General features: G+C 38.5%; 1 protein-coding gene across 1 annotated transcript; it reads right to left on the bottom strand.

Annotated features, from left to right (window-relative positions):
• Positions 1-1,830: 1,830 nt before the first annotated feature.
• LOC141611148 (small ribosomal subunit protein eS17w-like) lies at positions 1,831-2,530 on the bottom strand. The gene has a single exon (XM_074429603.1). It carries the CDS (start codon positions 2,425-2,427, stop codon positions 1,993-1,995), a length of 435 nt encoding a protein of 144 aa, XP_074285704.1. The 5' UTR covers positions 2,428-2,530; the 3' UTR covers positions 1,831-1,992.
• Positions 2,531-10,746: the final 8,216 nt, after the last annotated feature.

The raw sequence follows: 10,746 nt of genomic DNA, 5'->3' as shown, positions 1-10,746 counted from the left end.
GAGTAGATGTTACGTGTTAAAATGGTACGAATGAGAGGTCTCTCAGCAAATACAAATTACGGATACTTTTAATTGATAACCGTAATCCTAACAATCACCAATCAATTCATGTAAACAAGCTATTCACAATTACCACATCTAATGCCAGTATTAACTTAAAACAGTACAGAAATTGTATGAGGTTATCTCAGTAATTCACACAAATAATAGTGTTCTTTATGCCATTAGTGCAAAACTCGTAATAAAAACTCTCTAAACACTAGACGGTCAAATCAGATGCACTCCATATTTTCGGAAGAAAAATCATACCAACATCCATTCATAGCAACAATTCTAGTTTTAGTTCCAACATACAAACACTCCAACCCATAATTCTGTATTCAACACAGAACCAATGTTTCACCTATATCCATCATCAATCATCAATCAAAATAGAGTACTCGGTTTAAAGATGAACTCGAAGCCACATCTAATACTCTTAAAATAAAGGTATTTAAAACAACACTCTAACTCATTGTAGTTTACTCACCCAGGCAAGTGTACAGCACAGTAACAGTGCTGTTCGAATTGCCCAGATTTGAGAACAAGGACTTGTTATAAGATATAACATACAACTGCAGCTAGCAACAAAACTCAAATGTGGTTTGTAACAGCCTAAACAACATTACAACCACCACAATACTTCCTAAACAAACCAGAACTGATCATGGACTGTACAAAACCCAAAACCTTGTTTTTAGTTAATAGGGAGTAAGCACGCTATTCATCATCCGGAAACAGCAACACCAGCACCTAACATAATCAAACCAATGACCAAGGACCCTTAAGTATCCCTACAGAGCACAACAAGCAGAATGACTCTTTTCGACTAGCAACAAAAAATAATCAGACACACTCAACTAAATAATCAGAGTTTTTCCTCTCCCCGACCTTCCATTTACTATCCAAACAATGGTGAACATTTCCCTTCAAATCCCCCTCCCCACTTTCCCTCCAAATCTCCCTCTCCAAACAAATGGTGAAGCAGTCGTATCTTACAAGAATAGAATATCTATCTGCCCTAGCAATAGCTTAGATTACCATCATAAGAGCAAGTCCAATGATTTGGCTTAAGGACTTGCATGCAATTTTTGGCCAAACCATTGGAAGTGTATGTATAGATTAACTTTGTTTAAGCAACTAGCTTCATTAAGCTGGTTGCTTAAATTTGCGTAAATGGACCCACCACAAGGAAACAACCAATAAAAAGTTAGTATCTTAAAATATGGGTCCAATCTAGCTAGTGAAAAATTAAGCTAAACTATTGAAATGCATTACTAGCTCAAAAATTTTAAATTTGATGTGGTAGAGGTAAGCTAGTAGGAACTAGCGGACCATTAGACTTGCTCTAATAAAACATTATTCTTCTCAAGATAATATTAGTAAAAAAATACGTGCGCGCGCACAATATTTTAAAATATTGCCATTACTGCAAGGGCAGAAACATTGATTAAATTATGAACTACCCATTAGGAAAACTGAAATATTATGATCCGGATAAAACAGTAACCAATCTAAGTAACAATATTTCTGCAGATTGCAAGTATAAAAGGATCAAACAAGTGAAACCTATGCAAAAATGGGGGAAAGGCAGCTACCACGACAAAATTGCATCGAGAATTATACCAAACACTTACAACTCCTTCCCATTTAATGAAAGCCATAGGGCTTACTACCACGACAGCTAAAATCAAGAGATTTAAGCAGTCAAATCATTCAAGTTTAGAACATCTATCAGCATAGAAACAAATTGCAAAGTATAACGCTAACAAATAAACAACACAGATGGAGTTAAACATAATAATAAAGTCTAAGCAATAATCAATAGGTTCCTGAGTCAACCAAAATTATAACATTTGCATAAGACAAAACAAAGTCTTTTAACTTCCAAAAACAAACACAGTCTAAAACATCTCCTTAAACAAAACAAAACCCGAACCGAGTCGGTCCATCTCAATACCTCCTAGGAGCACCAGCACCACGACCAAAACCACCAGCAGGCAAAGCAGCAAGAGCAGTTTCAGGAGCAACTTCAGACAAACCAGGTAAATCAGACATACCAAGAGCAGCCAACATTTCAATAGTCTCACGATCAACCTCAATAAGATCAGTCCTAATAGCAGAAACATCAGGTACAAAGTCCATACGCCTCTCTCTCTCCTCTTCCTGAAGCTTGAGTGAAATCCCACGAACTGGACCCTTCTGGATACGCCTCATTAGATGGGTTGAAAACCCGGCAATCTTGTTTCGGAGCCTCTTGGATGGGATAATGGCGACTTCTTCTAGAACCTTCTTGTTGGTATGGAAATCTAGTGTCATTTTGGAGTAGTACTTTTCGATTACTTGACGGGATGATTTCTTTACTGTTTTTGTGCGGACGCGACCCATGTTTGGTTGTGGAGATGGTGTCTGTGTGTGCGGCTGCGCTTTGAGAGAGAAGATGAAGGTGAGTGCAAGGGGATTGTTATTGTTTCTAGGGTTTTTTGTGGAGTATTGTGGGTTTTATACTTTTGTGGGTGTAGAAATGTAGATGCTCTTTTCTTGGGCTTGGGCTATTGTTTCTCTTGTAAGATATTCGTTGGGGTCCTGCTATATATCGTCGACAATTTACTAATTATCGTCGACAATTAATGTAAATTTTCAAGTTTGCCCTCCATAACATAACTCCATATCCGTCTCACTAAAATGCAATTTCCGTCTCACTAAAACACAAGTCAATTTCCGTCTCACTAAAACACAAGTCAATTACCGTCTCACTAAAATCTTTCAAACAAAAAAAAAAAGACGGTTTTTCAAAAAAAAAAAAAAAAAGCTGGATTTGTAATTAACAACATGAACGAGAACGATTTTAACAACGATTTCAACAATGAAGCTAGTAACGAGGTGAGTTTACGATTTACTTTTGTCTAAAATTTATGTTTTATTATCGATTGATTCCCGAATTAGGATAGATGCCTTGATTGTAGACGGAATTATGATAGATTTCTTGACGGAATTAGTTGAAAATGCAATTGAAAAAAAAAAAATCGAAATGGGCCTGGACGAAGAGAATTTCCGTCCACAACCTGGCCTGGACGAAAAATTCTTTCGTCCAGTATGGGCCTTGGACGAAAGGATTTTTCGTCCAACTTCAGGCCTGGACGAAAAATTCCTTCGTCCAAGGCCCATACTGGACGAAGGAATTTTTCGTCCAGGCCTGGTGTTGGACGAAATATTCTTTCGTCCAGGCCCATTTCGTGTGTTTTTTTTTTTTTTTTTGTTTCCGTCTTATATATTTTTTTAAAAAAAATTTCGACTCGTTTTGTATAAAACAATTAAAATAATTAATTACCGTCTTTGTATTATATTTTTTTTTTATTATTTTTTCCGACTCGTTTTGTATAAAACAATTAAAATAATTAATTACCGTCTTTGTATTATATTTTTTTTATTTTTTATTTTTTCCGACTCGTTTCGTATAAAATAATTAATTATTATTAACTAATTTATCGAAATGCATGCGAAGGTGAATAACGATGGAGACGGTATTGATTACTCGGATCATTTTACGACTACCAGATTATTTACATCAAGTATGGAAGCGTTTAATTGGGCATTTGAGATCGGACTTAGACTCGGGTTTGGTATAAAAAGAGCAAGCAACAAGAGAGTTGGTCGTAACACGAATTTGAGACAGGATTATTTTGTTTGTCGGATGGGTGGAAGAGGTCCCGTAAATAAGGATGTCGATTCTTTAATGAGGGCTAACACGGTTACCGCGTGGTGAAAATGCAAATTTTCAATGAAAGTTGTTGAAATACAAGAGAATAAGTGGAAGCTTGTCATGAGATCCGGGTTTCATAATCATGCTTTAACGTTGTATTGTGACGGCGACAGATAGTTTGCAAAGTTTGATGAAGAGGAGTTGGCTTATATCGACGCCCAAGTTAGAGCTTACGTTAGACCGGCAATTATTAGTGCGGGTTTGCATCAGCGGAATCCGGAAAAGTCAAGACCTAATCGGCGACAAATCTACAATCGTTCTCAGAAAGTAAGGGCCGAGGAAAGAGATGGGAGAAACCCGGCACAACAGATGCTAGCACTTGCGGTTCAGCATAAGTACATTCATTATTGGGTCACTGATCAGGAGACCGATGAGCTAACCCACGTCTTCATGGCTCATCCAGAAGCCGTTAAGATGTTTCGATCATACTATTATGTGGTACTGATCGATTCCACGTACAAGACAAATTTATACCGTCTTCCGCTTGTTGAGATGGTTGGAGTCACACCCGTCGGGAAGAGCTTTGTCATCGCGTATGCTCTTGTGAAGCATGAGTCCGAGGATGGATATCTGTGGGTGAACGAGGATGTAAACGAGCCCCGGGTGAACGAGAACCCTAGAGGACGTCCGAGTAGGGGAACTCGTAGAGAGCCGTCCGCCGTTGAGCATGCACGAGTTCGGGTTCGAGTAGGCAGAGCTACGCCCCAAAGAAATGTGGGATTAATCTGTATGAATCCCTTTATATTCAAGGATTATAACGAATTTAATGACGATGATTGCTAGTCATAAAATTAAATTACATAAACAAAATAGAGAATGAAGAAATCAACCTTTGGTCCTTGCTAATTCGGCCTAAGAACAATATCGCAATGATATTCGCCTATTAGTTGCACACAAGATGCTCCGAGAAATACCCCTCAAATTGCTAGAATGAGATCCCCAATTTTCTGTAAAATATTTAGGGTTTTGTGTGTGTAGATAGATGAGAGAAAATGCTGAAAAATTAGGTTATGAAATGATCTCCTTCTCACTTATTATATCCGAAATTAAGTGAGAATAAGGGGGAGATATTTCTTTTCCTATTTTTCGGCTACCCTAACCGAAATAAGAGATCTCTTTCTCTTATTTTCGGTTTTTTTTTTATTTACCTACCAAAAATATTTTGGTAGTATGCAAAAATGTATAAAATGTGTAAATTGTCATCTAGTGAGGATCGAACCCATGACCTCTTGGTTTGTGTACCCTCACTATTACCGCTATGACACATTCAACTTGTTGATATTAAATATAACCGATTACATTTAATTACGAATTAACAGATTAATTCGTCCAAGCTAACATTACATACATTTAATTAAATATAACTTATTATATTCAATTTACGAATTGATTAATTAATTGTCTCAACTAATATTATTTAATCTTCATTAAATAATTGTCTCATCAACACATTGACTAACTGTTTAGTCATATTAGGCATCAATGTGATCATATTTCTATAACCACATCTCTCAAACACATCCTATAGGTGTGACCTTTAGGGACCAGTTGATCACCGCCATCTGTATGATAATAACGTCAAACTTTCTAGCAAGCCAACCGTTATTAGGTAAACGTTAATCAACTGATTAAATATACGAAGTATACCCTTGTGAACCTGTAAGAGATTTACAAATGTTATCACACTAATTTGTGGAGGACACAAGCTCCAACAAACTCCCACTTGTCCTCACAAGTGTATGTGCGATAACCGATTCTCATATCCTAAAATTTCTCCCACTCAATGTAAAACAATTTGCAAATCCGTATTCACAAAGGTCGTATTTTACAAGCGATCATTATCAAGAGTGGTTTCCCGACTAGAGAGCAACTTAAGCGATAAACGAATCATCATTCGAGCATGGCCATGCATTTCAATTACAACTCCTCGAGTGGCCCCGAGAAATAACTATACCGATAAGGGTTGGATATTTTCCTCAACTCGAATCCTGCAGATGTAAGCACGTATGAAATGACCCGAGAAAAATCTACTTAGCCTCCGATTCACGGCGGACCGTGAGAAAGAAACCAAAGTCACCCAAAAACCGCCTTAATCTCAAGAGACAATCGATAGTCAAAAGAATCGACTCTAGGAAAACAATGGATGTCCTATCCACGACCTGGCACCGAATGTTTTAAACATTTAGGACTCCATTACGTTGTCACAAAAAGTTGTCCTACGAGTTATCGTTATAATCTCGCATCTCGTGATCGATCGGTCAACCGTTTGACTTATGGCTCGTTGAACCCACCATCAATCGACCGCACAATATAATAGCCGGAGTTATCAGCTCACATTGGCGATTACGGACCAAAACAAATATAATGTAATTGATTCACTTTGTGGCGTTCAATGTTGTCGACAATCCACATGAAAAACAAAATATTATAATAAAACGATGAAGTTATAAATAGTATATGAAAAAGATAATGTATCAAATCCATAATCAAGTACTACAACTCAGAACGCGTTTAATTCCCATGGAAATGACGTGCCCTACATGCTTATCATAATTCAACGATTCAAGAGTAGAATCTGCTACAACACACTAAGAGTGAAGACGAACCGGACCGAGATCCGTTTGGAAGCTAGCATCTGCAGAATCGGTTGCGCATAGCTTAGTATCTCCTCCATAAGTCAATACCCAATCCTTAGTCCTCCGTAGGTACCGGGATTCTTTTGGTACCGACTCGTCATACTCAATGCATATGCCACGTCCGGACGTGTGCATATCATGGCATACATGATTGATCCTATACCGATGCATAAGGAACACGATTCATGCGTTCAACCCCTTCAGGCGTCGTGGGTGACTTGAGACTTGCTCAACTGCATCCCACACGTCATTGGAAGGTTCCCCTTCTTGGAGTTGGTTGTAATACTCCGTATTTATAGTCTTGGGGTACTCTATCGAGTAGCCCTTACTCTGTCGAGTAAGGGCAAGTTGCGAAGATAAATAGTTTCGACTGTTGGGCACTCGATCGAGTAGTGGGGCACTCGATCGAGTAGGGTACTCGATCGAGTACCTTGGGTACTCGATCGAGTGTCCGTTTTACGGGGGAGTTTTCTCGGGTTTTGTTAATTACGCGATTAAGGTATTTAAACCAATTCGTCTTTGTTCTAAATCACTTTTTACAAAACCTAAAACCTGTTTAAGAGAGAAAGCAACTTGTCTTCTTCCTAATCGCGTTCTTGACAATTCCCGGAGTTCAGACGGTCGGATCGTATCGTAATTCGTGTCGTTGGATTCCTTGCGTCGAGGGTAAGCTTCTAATATAATTTATATACTGTTTTGTTAAGAATAGTGAAACCCTAATTTAGGAGTTGGGGGTTTTTATGAATAGTAATTGAATAGTAGTATCTATGTGTTGTATGGTAGGAGGAGAGTTCATAGAAGAGGCGTTTTGAGACAGCTGTAGATACCGTCTGCGTGTTGTGCTTTCCAGGTAGGATTTCCTACTCAGTATTAGTCCCATAATGGGATATTGGTGATGTGCTGTAATTAGTTAATTGATTTGTTGATTGTAATTGTGATTGTGATTGTGGTTGTGTTTGTGATGGTTCTCGAGATGCGTTCTCGACTGAGTGGGGTCACTTGCGGGAGTGATCTCACGCCCTAGTTTCGCCCTTCGTGGAACCCGCCACGAAGGGGATGTGCACATTAATGATACGGGGTTATCGCTCGTACGATGAGCGGGGCTTAGGTGGGAACGGCTGCGGTCCCCCATGGCGGCGTGGTGGTCCAAAGTGGACGATCGGCGATTGAGACGGTTGGTTGGATGTGGTGTGTGTGTGTGTGATTCAAATTGTCTATTTGTCTTATTGTTGTTATCTATTTTGATTGTGTGATTGGTACGACCCGTTAAATGTTTAAAAAAACGTGGTGATCCATTCGGGGTGGTGAGCGATTATTGAGCGGTATGAGACGATGCGTATGGGATAGCCGGGATGAGTCACCACGTTGCAGTTTAGAAGTCTTCCGTGTGTCGACGCTTGATAGTATTTCGATAGCGAGATAGTTTTGAGAACTTGTATTTCCTTTTATCAGTTTTGGTTTTTGGCATGTAATCACTTTAAACGTTCATTATTATTTAAATATGTTTCTTTATTGTCTTATGATAATCATTGCCTCGGGTAACCGAGATGGTAGCATTTCCATGCCTTAAGTGGTCCTGGTAAGGCACTTGGAGTATGGGGTGTTACAAATGGTATCAGAGCGACGATCCCGAAAAACCCGTAACCAATGAACTTAATGAACATAGGGAGTCAATTAAAATGAACCCGGGGTAAAAGTTGTAGGAGCTAGTGCAAAGGCTTGGGAGACGTCCTAAAGCCGCAAGGGGTCGCCCTACAACTTTGAACCGGTCACATGGGAAAGTGTTTTCGAGTCGTATGTATGTGTGTTTGGTTAACTGGTTTATGAATGTGATGGAATGTGTTAATTGTTGGATGTTGAAGTAGAAAGTTGAGCATGTGAAAGAAAATGGTGATATGAGGAAACTTGTTGATGAGATATATAGAACTGTGGTTGGAATGAGAAACATGATGGATGATTCATGATGTGACACAATAATAACATGCGAATAGAAATGTTGTGTTGTATACGTATATTTTGTCTGCATAGAGTTGTATGATAAGTTTATGTACTTGTCCACGATTGTTCATGGGTATATGTTATAAGAAGTGTGTAGCTGTAATTGATGGATTAGTTGGAAGAGATTAAGTAAGTAATTGCATAAGAATATGAAATTCATGGGTGGAGCATGTTTATGTGGGTAAATCGTGATTGACAAGTTAAATAACCTATGTGCATGATGAATGTTGTTGCTTGATTTTTGAAAATAGTAACGTATGATTACGAATACTGGTTTTATGAGCTTTGGACTGGTTTTGTTTGCTTGGTTGTTGTTTAAGTCGTTTGGGAAGTAAAAATCAATAGTTGTGTTTTTCGTTTATAAAGAGGTTGTCTTTAAACTGTTATAACCTGAGATGCATAAATGATTTTGATGTGATTCCAATTGGAGATGATAGCTTGTCCTTTTACGATTCTAACGATAGGTCACACGCCCAAATTGACCAAGTAATGAGTGAGTTATGACTGTTTTTACTAAAACTCGGATCTTTGAGAGTTTGGGTACTCGATCGAGTAGCTTGGGTACTCGATCGAGTAGGGGGGTACTCGATCGAGTAGCCTTGGGTACTCGATCGAGTGTCCCTGGTAATTTGTTTTACGTGCTTCTGATCTTCACCTACTCGATCGAGTAAGTCCCTTACTCGATCGAGTGGCTTGTACTCGATCTAGTGACCCCTGTTTTGGGTCATATGCTTAACTTTTGACTTCGTTGTATATTATGTTTAATTCAAAGGCGTCATTTTGCTTCTTTGTGCATTGTTTTACATGTATATTGGTCTTGACGCGTAAGTTACCCAATCTTGTCGTGTAGTGAGTGGCACCTGTGGAGAGTATGAGTTCGGTGGGAGGACATGAGTTATATGTGTTGTGATAGATAGTGGAAAAAGAAAAGGAAGATTGGTATGGTGTATAGAGACATAGAGCATGTTTTGTGAGATGAGATGAGTGATATGTTTGTATGTTGAGTAACGTAAAAGTAAGTGAATGTGGGCAAAGGATGATGTGAGTCTAAGGAACGTGAGAATGAAAGGATTGAGAGTAAGGATATGGATAGTGACAACCTGAGATGTGTAAAGAATTATGGAGGGAGGTAGTTAAGAGCCGTGTGGGTTAAGAATATACATAATGAAAGTTCGTTTTAAAGGGGTTGAGAAGAGTGGTATATAGTGAACTTTGTGGAGACATGTCACGGGGTGGAGATTTGGCTTTTTAAGAGATGAAACTATTGTGGGTTCTCCTTAGGCAATTAGCGGTATTAAATGAATTCTGATTTCTAGAGATGTAAAAAGGGAGACGCAATTGTTTGAACATTAAACGTTGATTCTATGGATAGATTAGTGGCAAGTGTGAGTGATAGCATAATGAGAGAAGATCCATGGTAAAAAAGAGTGAGATGATATCGATATGAAATAATTAGATGTGAGTTTTGGAGCAGTGAGAACGTAACTGGATTTCTAAAGAGTTAGCTAGAAGGAATAAGGAGTTGAACTATTAATTGGTATTATTGAGTGTAAAGAGAAAAGAAGGATAAAAGTAAGCTGAGGAAAACATTCACCGGAGTCATGTGATAAAAAGGTAAGGAATCATTGGAATGTGTGATAATGTCACGAGGATGTTAGTTAATGGTTACAGAGGAGTTTTGGGACAACATGATTAGTAATGAGTTTCGAGGAATTAAGGAAAGTAAGAAGTTGGTAGAATATTTGCACGATACGAGATTCTTGGCGGAGAGTTAGATGATGATACAATTAAGGATAGTATTGGGAAGAATGTTGAGGTAATCTTGTTCATGAATTCGATGTTCGTTGTTTGGGATGTTAACCAAAGATAGAAAAGAAATCATGATGTTTAGAGATGAGTGAAGAGGTTTGATGTCCGGACAGTGGTAGTGTTATGGTCTTTGACTAGTGGTTAAGGGTAAGGGTATATCAGAAAAGTGGCAATTCTAAAGAGGCTGATTTCGTAAAGACTGAATTGATAAAAGTATGGTTGTCAGGAAGTATGAGACATAATCTTAGGAGGTGGTTTCTCATAATGAGTGTTAGCTGTATGGTTATGTATGGCAGAAGGTGCTGGTGATGCGAATGGAAGAATATGTTATGAGGCGCATATGAGTTAAACTCGGGCGACAGGTAACCTTTATCGAGGGGTAACTTACGTGGTCAGGATTGACTAGTTGGTTGTGATTACGGGTCTATGATATGTGTAAATGTTTGTGTGAGGTTCTGACCTCACAAGAAGTGGTATGGTGTGATAATTATAAAGCTGTTT

This window comes from Silene latifolia, chromosome 1, assembly GCF_048544455.1.
Source record: "Silene latifolia isolate original U9 population chromosome 1, ASM4854445v1, whole genome shotgun sequence".
NCBI lineage: Eukaryota > Viridiplantae > Streptophyta > Magnoliopsida > Caryophyllales > Caryophyllaceae > Silene > Silene latifolia.
The sequence above is the reverse complement of the archived record's forward strand: the minus strand, read 5'-3'. Positions and strand labels throughout refer to the sequence as shown.